This window comes from Ochotona curzoniae, unplaced genomic scaffold, assembly GCF_017591425.1.
Source record: "Ochotona curzoniae isolate NIBS_2020 unplaced genomic scaffold, NIBS_Ocur_1.0 patch135, whole genome shotgun sequence".
Taxonomy (NCBI): domain Eukaryota; kingdom Metazoa; phylum Chordata; class Mammalia; order Lagomorpha; family Ochotonidae; genus Ochotona; species Ochotona curzoniae.
Genome location: NW_024466679.1, coordinates 39,399 through 55,961, shown reverse-complemented (window position 1 = coordinate 55,961; position 16,563 = coordinate 39,399). Strand labels below are relative to the sequence as shown.

The window sequence follows — 16,563 nt, the reverse complement described above, 5'->3', positions numbered from 1 at the left end:
CATTTGACTTTTTTAAACGTTTAGTGATACACAGAATTTATATATCAAATCTGATAAATAATTCAGTCCCATTTTGCCAACTCATTTTTAAAATCCTTGACAGAAATTCAGCCTGACAAACTCAAGTATATAAATGTGCATGTGTGTACACATATAATATCTGAATGTGTATCTGAAATACACATGTGCTGTATATATTCACATACATATTTTTTAGTATATTTCACTTATGAATCAAATGAGTGAAATCATCTGTTCATCAAATAAATGTTTATCTTAATATTTTCTAATAGAAAAAGAAAATACCTTAACACTGAGTTTTAAAGAAATCTCACTAGTCTTCAAAAATACTGTTTTATATGAATACAATTTTTAAGTATTCAGTTATTCATTTAGAATCTGTATTTTAAAACTTTGCTTTGGGTATTCCTTAAGTCACCATTTGCAACTCTTACCTGGCTCAGATTTCTTAGATTTATATCAATTTTATCTTTCAGAATTTGCTACTCTGTGTTACCTGTGAGCAAACTGCACAAAATTCCAACAACTTAAAAATGAGAAATTCGATATGGACAAATAGTTCTAACTCTGTTTGTTTTGTTCCTCAGTTCCTGGTAAATGGAATGAGTAAATAACAGAATGGGGTGGGCAACTTTGTGTGACACACCTTCTTATGCTGATGCTCATTAGAAAAGCAAGGAGAGCACCTGGCTGAATTGTTGCTATGTTCAGACTATAGATTTATCACCCGCTGTTAGATTACCTAGTAGTGATTAAAAAATGTAATCGACTCTTGGCAAAGATATCATTTGTCCTTGTTTTTCCTCTTTTCAACCTGAACATTGATTGGGAGAGAGTCAATTTTAATTTCAGAGTTGTAACCAGTCACTTTTTAGGCCTGAACTGATGATTTGAACAGTGGCTGTGCGTCAGTATAGTGCTTTAACTCTGGCCTGGGTTAAGTGCTTTGTCATTCACTTGGTTGTTGTTTGTTTTCAGTTGTGTGTATAAGTGTGTGTGCCAGCAGCACTCGGAACAGATGTACAGTGATCTGATCAAGAAGATAACCGATCACTTAGAGAGAGTCTCCAAGGAGCTGCAGGTAAAGGACGGCTGCGTGATGCTTGCTTCCTTGGGCCTTTTCACTGGTTGGAATTATCCTGTCTAATACATTGACTGTGGTGCAGGTTTATATGTCATTGAATAAGTGTTGACCGAATCATCTAATCTTGAAATAGATTGTGCGTTTAAAGGTTTAACAAATTGTGGAGATGTTTAGATTGACTATATTTCCAGACCTTTATTGAGCCCAATGATTAACATGTCATCATTTCTTTTATTTAAAACCTTAATTTTCTCTTAATATTTTGTGATTGTTATAAGAATATGTGTATATGTTAACTTTTCTCTGAAACTTCTGCCTCCTTAATTTCTAATATTTGTTGGGGTAAATAACCAAAGGTAATATTTTATTGCCAGTCCCTGTAGGTGAACAGATTTTGCTCTAAATCTAGGATACATAATAAAAGGTCTTTAAAAAATTATTTGAAAGAGTTAGAGGGAGAGAGATTTTCCAAGTTCTGCAGCAGCAGCTGGGTGTGAGCAAGACTTGAAGCTAGGAGCCACGAATTTGCTTCAGGTCTCCCACTTGGGGGGCAGGGGCCCAAGTACTTGGGCATCTTCCATTGCTTTTTCCAGACCTTTAGCAGGGAGCTGAATAGGAGCAGCTGGGACGTGAACTGGTGCCTACATAGGGTGGCTTCACCCTCAATGCCACAACGGCGGCCCTGACAGAGGGTCTCTTGCTTCAAGGAGCATCTGGACTCTTGATTCCTCTGAGTAAAGCTCCCAGGGCTTGAAGGTCAGCTGCTATGTTTATGTCATCACCAGATCCTGTTTTAGTTGTGGTGTAGAAGTAACATGATATCTAAGATACACTTTGGCAGTAAATTTCCACACCCACAATCAGAAGGCGTTGTAATAATTCTGAAATAATCACAATTTCTAGCAAGTGCTAGAGTGTTTCTGGGCTTCAATACTCTTCCTCATTTACTTTATAGACTGAAGTATCCTAGTCTGATTTACCAAAAACTCTTGTCCTAACTAGCTTTTATTTTTCTTCAGTAAATCAATCAAATATATGGTTTGACAGTTGTTAGTATTCACTAAATACAAAGTTTTTAGTAATTTTGTATTTTGAACCTAGGCATTGTATATAAATTATAGGTGAAACTTGCAGATTATTCATAGACTCATGCTTTCAGATTTATGTATTTGTTGTGAAAGAGTGCCTGAGCGAGGAGCAGGGATGTTGCATAGGTTCTCACTTGGTCCGCCTCCTGTCCTCTCCAGAACCCTTGCCCAAGCTCCTTCATTCCCTGCTGACTGTAACCTTCTGTTTACTTGACAGTGCCCTCGTCCGGGTCACCGTCATCTCAGATGTTTTAGGAAAATGCCTGTCTCAGCTGCTTGCCCTGCCTTATTAATTTGCCTTGATGTATTTGACCAGTTTTTGGTGGAGTGCTTACATGTGTCTGGTTTGGGGGTGTTGCTGAGAGTGCTGCAGTGAGTGGTGAGTCCTGTACATCGTGCCATTCACGATACTGCTCCCACCACTCCCATGGCAGTGTCTGTTCCTCTTCACCCCGGTGATGCAACATGTGATGAAATTTAGTAATTTTTACTTTTATATTGGAGGGGGATGATTTTTTTTATTAAAGATTAAAGCATAAATTGGTATCTTGTGGATCACAACTATCAATAAAGGTACAGGTGATGAATGACGTGAAACCAGAGGGTGTGGTTTATTTCTGGAATCAGAATGTGTCTGATTTGAGCAGTGCTGCCCTATACAAATGTTTGTTTTCCTTCAAAATGCTCTCTTTTGCAAGATTATACGGTCTGTAACTATTCTTAATAGAGTAGAGTGACCGGAAACACTAGAGCCTGGGTGGGACTCTGACCTCAGTCCTGTCACTCAGCAATTGTGTGCTTATTGTCTAAGTGTGCTAACATCATCTTACGGAGTCTGTCAACATGAAAAGGAAATGGCTTGGGCCTGGTGCTGTGGCCTAGCAGCTAAAGTCCTCGCTTGAACCCACCGGGATCCCTTATGGGCGCTAGTTTTAATCCCGGTTGCCCCACTTCCCATCCAACTTCCTGCCCAAAACTTGGGACCCTGCACCCACATGGGAAACCTTTAGGAGGTTCCTGGCTCCTGGCTTCGGATTGGCCTGGCACCAGCCATTGCAGCCACTTTGGGAGTGAATCATCGGATGGAAGATTTTCCTCTCTGTCCTCCTCTCTATATATCTGACTTTCCAATAAAAATAAGTAAATAATTAAATAAAAAGAAATGGCTTTACTAAAATATCTGTAATTCCTTATACTAAATTGTGAGGTCATTTTCCCCTCTGCTTCTGGCCTGGCAAATGCTTTCTCATTCATTTTTAGTAAACTCCCTTTTGTGCACCCTTGTAAAGTCGTCCTGGAACTCCTGCCTTGCCCGCAAAGTAGAACAGAACGCATTTTTGGCATTTTTTTCTGTGAACTCGGCATCTTGGCAGTGCAGTGTTACGCGGACAGTGATGGGGTTTGATTAGTCCTGGTTCTGTGTTTTCTGCCGCACAGGCCTTCCTCTGAGGGCGGGGCCTGTGGTCTTGTTTTCTCCCTGGTGTCTGGCAGGATTACAACTTAGCAAACGTTTACTGGATGAATGCTTAGCAGCTAAATTTGACCTATCACGGTAGAGCGAGAAGAATAGTCAGGCTCAGATGACCGCTTATCTCTGTTTTTCAGACGCTTGGGTGCTTTCTTAATTCATGCAGCATTTCAAGTATGTGGCCTGACACTGTGAGCTTTGTTTCATGGAGACCTTAGGGCAGCTGTTGTAAGGGGACAAGAGGACATGGCTGTCCTTATCAACCAGAAACGATCAGGTGGAGCGTTTTGTATATAGCTCTGGTTTTCATAATGAAATGGAGCTGTGACCCAGTGCAGGAGTGGGGGTGCACTGCATTTGGCACATAACCTAAGTTTAGTCACGGAGTTAAATGAATCAGTGAGTTGACCCTACCAGGATGTGAGCCTGTGCCGAGGGCATCTGAACCAGCTTCGGGGGGAACAGTTCTTATGTCAGACTGTGTCTCTATCCCAAAGCGTCCTCTTGTGGGGGAAATGCAGAATATTATGTGAAAGAATGTTTCATGTTTCCCAGTTAACTTCTGCTGTTGAATTAAACAGAGTGTTGGTTTTGGTGAATTTTTTGAAAGATTTATTTATTTATTGGAAAGGCAGATATACAGAGAGGAGGAGAGACAGAGAGGAAGATCTTCCATCCGATGATTCACTCCCCAAGTGAGCGCAACGACCAATGCTATGCCGATCCGAAGCCAGGATCCAGGAACTTCTTCCGGGTATCTCACACGGGTGCAGGGTCCCAAAGCTTTGGGCTGTCCTCGACTGCTTTCCCAGGCCACAAGCAGGGAGCTGGATGGGAAGTGGAGCTGCCAGGATTAGAACCGACGCCCATATGGGATCCTGGCGCGTTCAAGGTAAGGACTTTAGCCGCTAGGCCACGCCGCCGGGCCCGGTTTTGGTGATTTTTACAATATTAATGTATCAGATCTAATTATTTTATATGAATGCATAATCTAACTTGTTGTGTCTTGTTGTGTCTTTGAAAAAAAAACACAGTTCTTTCATTCTGGAAATAATTCCTTTTCCAATAATTTGGTGACTTTAGAAAATGTCGTTCTTGTTGTTACAGTAATAGAATCATTTCACATATAGCTAAACTCAGTATTCTCTTTCTGTTATGTTCCACTGGATGTTTTTCTTTCCTTTGGCTTGTTGTTGGATTTTTTTTAAAGATTTATTTTTATTGCAAAGGCAGATATACAGAGAAGAACATCTTCTATCCAATGATTCACTCCCCAAGTGGCCACAATGCCTGGAGCTGTGCTGATCTGAAGCCAGGAGCCAGGAACTTTCCCCAGGTCTCACACGGGTGCAGTGTCCCAAGGCTTTCGGCTGTCCTCAACTGCTTTCCCAGGCCACAAGCAGGGAGCTGGGTGGGAAGCGGCGCTGCCGGAATTAGAACCAGGGCTCACATGGCATCTTACCGTGTTCAATGTGAGGACTAGGTGCTAGGCCACGGCACCAGGCCCTGCTGGATTAATTAAAACTGGTGATATATTTTGTCCTAACTTTTTTTCAATTGTTATTCTCCTCTCCAGTCTTAGTTCCTCTTTTCTTTGAATGTGATCGTGAGTTCTGTATTTCTTTTTGCCTATCATCTCCAGAACTTCAAAGCACGAATTTTCTATTTTTCTGTGTACAGATGAATGGAAATGGGTGACCATGGAGAGAAAATTGGGCTCCAGTTGAGTAAATAACACTGGTTAGTTTTGGAATGGCGCAGGCTCGGCCCTCCCCCTCCCTGCCTGTGCATTTGGTGGCTGCTTGTGAAGGTCTCACGTCTGACTCGATGCCCCTTCGTTCAAAGCTGTTTCTGTCTCACGCTTTAGATTGCATCTTCATCTGTGACTCCTATTTCTGTGGTGCCTCAAGGAATTAGACAAAGATTAGCAAGTGAAATTAAAAGTCCCAATTCACAATTTCTGTTAGTAGTAGACAGGCCAAAAAATAGGGAACTGTGAGTGAATCAGTGTAGGAAAGGTGCAGCTGGCATGGTAGGAAGGTGGACTGGCATGGTAGGCTTGGTTTACATGTGCAGCACCAGTTGTGTCCTGGCTTCTCCACTTCCCATCCAGCCCCCTCCTTATGGCCTAGGACAGCAGTGGAGGGTGGCCCAATGCCTTAGGACCCTGCACCCACTTGGGAGACCCAGCAGAAGTTCCTGGCTCCTGGCTTCCAGTTGGCTCACCTTTAGCCATTGTGGTCGTTTGGGGAGTGAACCAATGCATGGAAGATCTTCCTGTCTCTCCTTTGTGTAACTGCCTTTTAAATAAATTTTTTTAAAAAGTGAGGGTGGAATGATGAGAGCCAGGAAGTTAAGGGGAATGCAGCCATAACTAGGTAAGTGAGGAAGGAGTGGGTTTGGGGATGGGGAGACGTATTGCGCTGGGAGGGCTTGCTGAGCAGAGGGACACACTGGTAAGCAGGAGCGATCCTGCAGATGTGGGTTGTGCGATGTTACAGGGAGGTTGGGAGAAAAAGGTGAAAAGCAGGTCGGAGATAAATTACAGAAGCCCTTTAATGCTTTGGGTTGCTTCAAGATGACATGGGGTGAAGAGGTTGCTGGGAGTAGGAAAGGATGAGACGTGAGGCAGCGAGTCTGCAGACGTGGGCTTTCCGGTGCCAGCCGCTTCCTGCAGTGCCAGAGTCCAACTCGAGCTTTGAGGGCCTAGGGCGGTTTCTCATCCCCTCGTAATTCTGTTAGAGGAAGTGATGTGATAACACGACGTGATCTGAACTCGTGAGGAACTTCATGGGAATAGTTGTATGTTTTCTCCCACAAATAGCGGCCTGTTGTTTCCATCTCCACTGCGTATTTTGCTTAACATGTGGTATATATGTACGCGTCTCCATTAGCTTGCATAATGTTTTCAAGGTTCACGAAGTTACAGCATCACTAATACTTGATTCCTTTTTAGTGGTGAAATAATATTCTAGTAAGTGGATATGGAACATTTTGTTAATCTAAGTTCGTTATTTTAAGTCACGGAGAAATTGTTCTTTTCTTTTCTGACATAGCAGTAAGCATTTGGGTGGCCATCCCGAGTATTTTGTCTTGCGCCCTTTAATGTGGAGATTGAGTTGAACACGTGTGAAATCCTTAGCTCTTAAAACTGTCTTAGGTGACATTTCCTTTGACTGCATCCATTCCCCTGGGGCAATCCCCAAGTAGTGTGTTTGTTAATATGCTTGTTAAGAATGCGTTCTCACTTTCACTAAGTGAAATTGTCTCGTTTTGGTAGAGTGGCTTTACAGTTCAGTGGCACATTTGACGAGGAGTTTCCTGGGTGTTGCTCTGGGACTTGCACCGTGCACAAACCCTGCAAGCGCTGTGTGAGCAGACATTTGGTTCTGAAGCCAGGGCAGTCACATTCCAGGGAGCAACCGCACTGGGAGGGGCGTGGCGGAGTTTATCCCCCCGGTCCCGCGAAGAGGTGGGCTATTTATTGGGCCTGCTTTTCAGATAGGGACAAATTTACAGTAGTTTGAGTAATTGTCAACTGTGTTTAATTAAAAATGTCAATCAATTACATCTAAACTATTCCTTTTCATAAACAAGTAATTTTGGTAACTTGCTAACTTTGGGTTAGGCTTAATATATCCTTTTTTCTCTGAAACTAATCATGATAGTGGAAATGGGTGGATGCTGAATCATGATCAGTTATACTTAGCCTTTGTTCTCTCCACACACACCAGATTGAAGTTTGAAGGATTGCTCCTGAGCCCAGCGGAGTCCTGGCGCTTACAGCCAGGGCAGAGGTTGCTCTGCTATTTGCTTTATGTCCTGTGGGTGGCAGCATGATTCAACCGGTGATCTGAAATTTTGTATATATATATATATTTTTTTAAATGCATGTAACTTGTGATCTTGGATTATGGAATTTTTTTAGGCTATCCTCCTATAAATATGCTGTTATTTGTGATCTTCCTAGTTTTAAGTAAAATGAAAAATGAAACAGCTTTTCAGTTTCACATGTATATTTTATTGGAAGTCTTTCTGAGAAATTATTTGGAGATTATTTGTTTGAAAGTCAGAGTTAGAGGAAGAAACACCCAGAGAGAAACCCTCCACTAGCTGTGTCACTTCCCAGATGGCTGCCATGGCCAGGGCTAGGTCAGTGGAAGTTTGGGTTTGCTTTGTGGTAGGCTGGGGCCCACATTCTTGGTTCCCCCCTGTGCTGCTTTAGTTGATTGTAGGCAGGGAAGGAGCTGGGTCACAAGAGAGACAGCCAGGACATACACTGGTGCCCACATGATGCTGGTGTCATAGGTGGCACACTGAGGCCTTACCTGCTATGCCCCAGTGCAGGCCCTTGGGGATTGATTTTTCAGTTGAAACCAGAACTTTGAAGGCACTTGTTGTTGTCCAAGTTGTTGTTATTGTTGTGCCGGATTTTGAAATCTCCAGATAATCAGCAAGTCTGAAGTCTGTGCTGAGGCATAAAGGTGGTTTATTCAGGTTAACCTAGGTCTCCCAGCCACCCCCCAGCCCAGCATGGTGGGGCGGGGGAGGGGCAGCTGCAGCCCAGGCTGCTGCAGAATCTACAGGGAGGGAAAAAAGAAGTGCTAGCCAGAGAAAGAGAGCCCAAGCCCCCAGTTCTTATACATTTCAGACTATTAATTATACAGTCATGATTTAGCAGGCATCTATTGGTGGGTTTGAAACAAGCAACTTTCAAAAAGTACAAATCGATGAGCCATTGGGCTGTGAATCTTATCAAACACCAGGTACCTCCTTCCTGAGGAGTGGTCTGCCTACGTGACTTGCCAGGTGTCCTGCTGGGTGTTAGAAGATGAGCTCTTTAGAAAAACAAGCAGTTATCCTGATTTATCTGATTTTTGATGATATTTTGTCCATTCAATCCTTAAACTTTATTCAGCTGCTCAGTGTTTCCTGGCCACTCAGGGAGTGTTAGAATTGGAACCCAGAACAGCCCACAAATATATGGAGAAAGGATCCCAGAAGCCAGACCAAAGGTCAGTTCATTGTTAAAGCCTCAGTAGTATTTGGGAAATGAGAAAAGCCTTGTTTTAGAAATACATGGAACAGTTTTTTATGTGGTTGCAGTAGAAGTTACAGTAGTAGTTAACTTTTTACAGATTTCCTTCTTTATTTATACTTGAGAGGTTGGGAAGCAGACACATAGAGACTCAGCCTTCCACTGGCTCACTCTCCAGATAGCCCAGCATCTGGGCCTGGGGGCAGACAAGCTGGAGCTGGGAGCTCCATTTGGGTCTCCTCTGTGGGTGGCAGGGACCTGGGGATTTGGGCCATCATTTCAGGTGCTGTAGTCCAGTCGCCAGGCCTTGAACCAGGCAGTCCTGTGTGGTGTATGTTATCTCAAGTGTTGCTCAAGCACCGCACTACAACCCCCAGGCCCGAGGAGCCATTGAGAGACGAGATGCACATTTAGATAATCTTAGTGTTAACTCTTGTCTGTGTCCTTCTACCTTCTTTCTTTTAATCTTAAATACAAAGCCTTTGATTGATTTGTCTTTTCTATAGCTTACTAACTTTGGATATTATTTTGTTAAGGAAGTATCAGTACAGCAAGAGCAGCAATGGAATGTTAGATGCATTTGTCTCTTTGGGAAGGAATTCCACTTGTGTGTAATCACATTGATAGACCCAGATGGCATGGATTGCTTCTGGGGCCTCAACAGAGGGGGTCCAATGTTTTATTGCTCTGGGCTCATGGAATAAGCTGGCTAGACTCAGCCATGGAGAACGCTGGTTGATTGTGCTAAAGCGGTCGTGAAGAGATGAAGAATTTGATGTGGAAAACAGTGTTAGGATCCTTGAGATTGAGACCAGGTCCTTTAGCAATAAATGCTGAAAGATCGTGAAGAAAGTGGATAAAGCAGACATTTGCGTTTGACTCTGTCTCTGTTAAATTCCCCATCTTCTTGCTCATGTTGTCTACTTTGTCTGTTGGGTCGCTTTAAATATGAAGTGTATTTACTCTGAAGTCTGTAAGACAGTGTCATCATGAGGATCACTTTTGCGTCTGAAGCTTCCATCTGCTGGTTCACTCCTGAGAGGTGCACCACAGCTGGAGTTTGGCCAGGCAGAAGCTAGGAGCCTGGCACTCAGCCTGTGTCTGTCACACTAGTACCAGGGATCCAAGTCCTGGAGCCACCGTCTGCTGCTCCCCAGGGTGCACATCAGCAGGAAGCTGGATCAGAAGCAGAGCTGACATGCATACCAGACTCTGCTAGGGATGAGGAGGTCCCAAATAGTATCTTTTTTTTTAATGGAATGCTTTTTTTTTTGGTAAGATTTTGATTGGAAAGTCAGATTTTACAGAGAGAAGGAGACAGAATATCTTCCATCTGCTGGTTCACTCCCTAAGTGGCCGCATGGCCAGAGCTTAGCTGATCCAAAGCCAGGATCTTCCGGGATCTTCTTCCAGGTCTCCCACGTGGGTGCAGGAGCGCAAGGCTCTGGGTCATCCTTCGCTGCTTTTCGCAAGCAGGAAGCTGGATGGGAAGTGTAGCATCTAGGATACGAACCGGCACCTGTATGGGATGCTGGTGCATTCAAGGTGAGGATTTAGCCAGGGGGCTATTGTGCAGGGGTCCCATAGGTAATATCTTAACCTCTATGTGCCAAACCAAGCACCTGTCCCATGCTCATTCTTGACAGAGGATTGCATTTTCTTGCTTTTTTGGTGTTGCTTAGTTTTTAACTGCTGAACGTTGTGTATAAAGTAGAGACTGAGATGAATGAATAATGTTTATGCCTAGAAAGGGCTACACTGTTCTGCCAGGTTGTTAGCGTGAGGAGTTGAGCTAGTATATCAGTGTTGAGCTGGATTGGGAGTTATTGTTGTGTTACGCTAACATTGCCAGTGATGGGCATTTTTGCCTTGTTAGTATGATTCAGGTGGATTCTTTTTGGTGCTTCTGCTCTGCTCTCGGCTCTTACAGGCCTTGGCTGCATAGGGAGTGGGCAGAGAGTCTTTGTGTTGTCTCCCTTTAGCGGTGAATGGTCATTGTTACATGCTTAATGTGACATGAAGGTGGCAGAGGCGGGGCAGGTTTTGTGTGTGTATCTGAGGAGCTGTCTTGCACATGCCTTTAGTCACAGGTAGTCCCCGTTCCCTGAGGCCAGGGCTCTCTCAGTATTCCTATCCACCTAGGCTATTTACATGTAGTCGCTTCCTCCTTGGTTGAAGGTCTGTCCAGCAATTAGTTGGACTGGTAGTAAATGTCTTGATGGGTCTCACAAGCTGCTGTCAGAAGAGTTGGGGCTGCTGTTGTGCCATGTGAATGAGTGTGCTTTGCTCTGTTTCAACACAATTTTTATTTGTAAAAATAGACGGCCAGATTAACCCTGCAGGCTCTAGATTGTTGGTCCCTGGCCTAGATTAAGACGCTTTCCTTTCTCTGCTTCCTGGGTGACCAAATTTTGCCTGGTAAGTTAAAAAAAAAAAGGTTTAGTTCCCCCTTTGTGGTTGTACCCACAGTTGGAGCCTGGGTCCTCCACACAGACCTCTGTTGTGTGATTCTGCACAAGATGGTCTGTGAGTTTCTGCTAGGGAGACTTGGTGACCACAGTCTCCTTCCAGAGGTGCGAGTCAGGTGGCTTCAGATCTTGAGGATGGTTGTCAAAGATGGCTTTGACAAACCTGCCTAGGGTAGCAGTGCACCCCTGGCTGAGGTGTGGTGGTCCTCAGTGCCAGCCATGAGCCCCAGCTTCTTGGGGGCAGAGGCCTATGCGTTGCCAGAGCCTGTGGTCACCTTGCAAGACATGCTGCAAAGTTTGCCAGTTCCATTTCCCCAGTGGCGAATCTGGGCACAGTGGAGAACTTAACCAGGCTGGTGGCCCCTGGGAGGGTGGTGGTGGTTGGCTCCTGGGAGTGTTTCACCCTCAGGCTAACATGGGCATTGTGGTCTTCAACAGCAGCAGCTACACCGAACCTGCCTCGTTGGCCAGCATAGGCCTCTTCACTGGCCTGTTCTTCAGGACCTCCTTCTTGAAGGGAGACCCCAGACTCCCTGACGAACTTGGGGGCGGGGGGAGTTGTCCTTCACAAGCTCAGCTTCATGTCCTTGGCCAGGCAGCCCAACTTGATGGCAAGGAGTGCCTCTTGTGCTGGCCCTCAACTCTAACTGCAGCTTCTGCCCTGGCCCAGCCTCTGGCCACATTGCTGTTCTGTGGGCTGTTGCCATGGGTCCTCCAGCCCTCCTGCTACACCGGTGTCACCTGCTATTTGGTGTTTTTTGGGAAAAACAGCTGTCTACAATGGCCCTTGGGAGTGAGCCAGCTTCTTGCCCTTGTCTGCACAGAAGTGCAATTTTGGTTTGAATAGTGCAGGAACACAGCGGGAATGGATTCTTGACCTTGCTGATCATATGAGCCCAGGAGTGCTGCTGGGTTATGCCCATCTTGCAGCAGTGACAGCTTTCACCTCAGGTCACAAAAGGGTCACTAGGGTGCAGGGCTGTCTTCCCCCTTCCCTGCAGTGACCGGCTTTTGCTTTGAACAGGAGAAGGTTCTCAGACACAGTCTGTGTGTTTGGCATTGGCAGCCTCTCGCCACCTTTTTTTTTTTTTTTTAAACCAGTGGTGGACCCAGTGTAGCATTCGTGGACTTCTTCAGTGGTCCTACATCAGCTTCATTCCTGAACAGGCCCAGCACATCTGTCCATGAAATTGGTGCTCTCAGTTCCTCTTTACCACTGCAGCTTTCTCCATGATCTTGGAAGCCTGTGGGAAAGTTGATGAGGAGCTGGGGCCTTCCTGTGTCGAAGCTTCTAGGAATCCTATACTCTTGGTGCATGCTTGGCTTTTAAGATTCATCTCTTTTTTCTGCCTACTTATATACATTGATTTGTTTGAAAGGTTAGGGTGACAGAGGAAGGGACCGAGAGAGAGTTTTTATCTGCTGGTTCACTCTGCAAATAGTTGCAACAGCTGCGACTGGGACAGGCCAGTGGCTCAGAGCTCCATGCTGTCTCAACTACTCGGGCCTGCTTCTGCCTTCCCAAATGCATTAGCAGAAAGCTGGCTCAGGGGTGCTCCCAAATGTGATGCCGAGATCAGAAGCCATGGCTTAAACTGCTGTGGTGGCCCCCTTTCCCCTGCTTTTATGGTCGCCAGTACCAGTAGTGAAATAGTATAGTCTTCCTGTCCTCAGAGGAGCTGCCTGCTCATTGAAATTCATTTCACTTGGACATTGTGAGGGTAAGATAAAGAAACTTGTGTTCAAACCTGATGATTTAGGCTTCCCCAGCCTTTTCTGATCATAAAGGTGGAAGTGATGATGTCTTGAGCTTCTGTATTCTAAGCTGGGTGAAACTCCACAGCTTTTTAAATGACTTAGAAGAAAATTTTTACACTAGGCAAGAAGCTGTTGACTTTAGAAGAAAACTCACTGTAGTCTGACATCAGGTGATGCAAGGTAGTTTTACTAATTCCGGTGCGGTTTGTGCTAAATTGTTTCTTGTCATCCAGTCCGTGCGCTCTGTTGGGTAGGTGGACGGGCGCCGCCTGTCATCCTTGTCGGCCCCTGCGCAGTTCCTTCCTGTTGTCTCCTTTCCGAGTTAAAAAGAAGCCTGAGGGACTGAAGGGCCTTGTAGCTGCTGGGCCAGCTATTCTCTGAAGCCCTTGGAGTTCTCATTAAACACTTTCAGAAAGTTCCCAGGCGGGGCCTTGAAATGCGGCCAGAGATTGTGCAGCTGCTAAGGAGACCCTGCTGAGAACTGGAAAACGGTTCTCCCTGAGGACGGTGGGCCTGTGGAAATGCCACACCATTCGAGAGGCTGCAGTTTTTGTTCCCACCAAAGGAGCACAGTGCATCTTAAGTTAAATATAGTATGATGGTGTTTTGCTGAATCCCAGTGCTTATCTGGATTCAGAGTGACCCTGCAGCTCTGAGTAGTAAACAGCCAGGTGCAGCCTGAGGGTCGGTAGTGGCAGCCTGGCAAGGCGGGCAGTGACACAGCCAGACACTTGTTAGGCTTATGTCACATAAGGAGACTTGGTCTGGGAGAGATGCTGATACATAGCTAAGGTAGGAGGAGGTTACGGTGTAATCCGTGTTGGTTAAAAACACACATACACACAGGAAAACGGAAGTGTAAAAATGCCCTAGTGTGTGGTGTGCATTTACATATGTGTGTATAGATAGCATCAGATATGTTTTCTTCTAAAATGAACAGGATAAATACATTCTCTTTCAGATTAAAATTTTTCTTTTTTAAAATTTTGTTCACAAAAAAACTTCTATGAAGTTCTTCGTTGCAGCATTGACTAGTATCCAGATTAGTGACAAGGTGTCAGTATGGGATCTAAGTAAACATTAATCAAGACACTGAATTTACAAGAAAAGGTGTCCTTGAAGTCTGTTCTCTCACTTGTTTATGAACTTGGGAGCGCTCCTGAAATCCCTGCAGGGTTTCTGAAGTTGCTGGTATGGCCGCAGTGTCGCTGTTAGCTCGGGTGCTGAGGTGCAGTGGGAAGGGCTGCCGCCTTCCCGTGGTGAAAGCGAAAAGCTAGCCGCACCTAGGAATGCCCTGGATGGAACGGTGAAGGTGTTTATTAAATTGTGGCTTTGTGTACTTGCAGATACTCTCTCAAGAAGGGCAAGTGCAGACCAAACTGCAGTGGTTGCTTGAGAAGCACTGCATGGCTGTGTGAGTTTCCGTTTGAGTACCCCACCCACACTGAAACACTTCTGTTACTTGAATGACTGTCAGACTGATCTAGAGACTTAGCTTTGGCTCACAAACGAGTGAAATTAAATCTCTTCAACTGGCAGTGTTTGTTACTAATAAATGAAATTTAAACTTTGCAGTGGGTTTTAGGATTTAGGAATATTTGTGTCCACCACTATAGCACACCTGAGATGGTGTTGCTCTGTGCAGCTGTGTTGGGATTTAACTCAGGTGAATCAGTGTAATGACTCATGTATGAAGTTATAAAATGTACGCATAGGGCCCAGTGCTGTAGCTTAGAGGCTAAAGTCCTCACCTTGAATGTGCTAGGATCCCATATGGGCACCAGTTCTAATCCCGGCAGCCCCGCTTCTCATCCAGCTCCCTGCTTGTGGCCTGGGAAAGCAGTCGAGGACGACCCAAAGCCTTGGGATTCTGCACCCACGTGGGAGATCCAGAAGAGGCTCTGGGTTCCCGACTTCGGATTGGCTCAGCTCCGGCTCTTGCAGCCACTTGGGGAGTGAATCAGCGGACCAACGATCTTTGTGTCTCTCCTCTTTGTATATCTGATTTTCTAGTAAAAATAAAATAAATATTTAAAAATATGTATGTATAAAGATTTGTTCAAAGTAACAGATTAGGTAAGGTTTTAATATTATGAGTGAAAACAGGTGTCTCATTCATAGTTTTATACAAGTGTTAAGGTCCGTCTCCCTTGTTGTGGCCTAGGAAAGCAGTAGATAGGATGGCCTTGGGACCCTGCGCCCATGTGGGAGACCTGAGAGGAGCTCTTCTCTCTTGGCTTCAGATCAGCTTGGTTCTGGCTAGTGCAAACACTTGGGGAGTCAACCATAGATGTATATCTATATATCTGTATATCTGCCTTTCCAATAAAAATAAATAAATCTTTTTTTAAAGGCAGGGTTAGAGTCTTCTGTCTGCTTGTTCACTCCCTCAACGGTCACACATTTACCAGGAACTTGGAACTCTCTCCTGGTCCTCCACTTGGGTGGCAGGGATCCAGGTACTTGGGCCATTTCACACTGCTTTCCCAGGTACATTATCAGGGAGTTGAATTATAACTGGAAGAGCTGGGCCTTGAATCTGGTTCTCTTATGGAACACTAGCCTCATAGGCAGCAGCTTAACACACTGTGCCATAGTACTCATTTCCCACCTCATTTGACGCTTTTTCCTTCTCCTTCTTATTTGTTTTAATTTTAAGGGCGGAGTTACAGACAAAGCGAAATCTTCCATCTGTTTTTACTCCCCAGATGGCTCTGATTGCTGGGGCTGGGCTGGCGTGAAGACAGGAGTCTGGAACTCTGCCCCCGTATCCTGTGTGTGGGGGCATCTTCCGCTGCTTTCCCAGGCTCATCAGCAGGGAGCTAGATGGTTAGTGAACAGCTAGGGCTCGAACCACTGCCCACATGGAATGCCAGTGTCCTAGGTGGTGTCTCAACTCATTGTACCACATCAATTCATTATCACAGGTAAGAAGGGAAATGTGCCCTTCTGCCATTATTAGATTTCAAGATATCTGAGGGAAAGTTAAAACAAGAGTAGAGTAAAAATATTTTTCTGGTAGTTTTTTCCCCCTTGTTTGAGAAAAAGGGAATCTTGCTTATATTAGCTATTACATTTAATATCTAAGCTAAATACTATTGTCTTGAAATAATCAAATCCGTAGTAGTTTCCCCATTGAGACACAGGGCATACTGGACTTAACATTTAGGGAGGAATAATTCATAGGTTTTGAAAATGACATTTCTAGAGTCCTAGGAAAGAAATTGGATTTGTCTTAGAAGACTTACATAATTTATAGTGCCATCATTTAAAAGGTTTTGAATAAGTACTACATTAAATGTGAAAGTAAAAAAAAGCTAAGTGTTCTGACATTTGATTCAGTATATCAGGTAACTTTTTAATTCTTATAACCTTTGAGACCTTGTGAAGAAAGAAGGAATTTTATTTTAAAAACTTATTTATTTCAGAGGCTAAGTTACAGAGAAAGGCATGGTTGGAGAGAAAGAGGTACGCTGGTTTACTCCTCAAAAGGCTGCAATGGCCAGGGCTGGGCCAGGCCGAAGCCAGGAGTGGGGCCCTTCTTCCAGGTCTCCCACACAGGCGGTAGGGGTCCAGGGAACTTCTTCCAGGTCTCCCACACAGGTGGTAGGGGTCCAGGTACTTGAACCTAATGCTTT

At 44.7% G+C, this 16,563-nt stretch overlaps 1 protein-coding gene across 4 annotated transcripts in view; it reads left to right on the top strand.

Annotated features, from left to right (window-relative positions):
- Nucleotides 1-16,563, top strand: part of LOC121166357 (CDK2-associated and cullin domain-containing protein 1) — a 64,767-nt gene that overhangs the window by 26,970 nt on the left and 21,234 nt on the right. For all 4 annotated transcript variants that reach the window (XM_040995502.1, XM_040995504.1, XM_040995505.1 and 1 more), the window contains exon 3: nucleotides 1,000-1,102. In XM_040995502.1, the coding sequence (XP_040851436.1) occupies nucleotides 1,000-1,102 (103 nt within the window). The remainder of the gene's footprint in view (nucleotides 1-999; nucleotides 1,103-16,563) is intronic.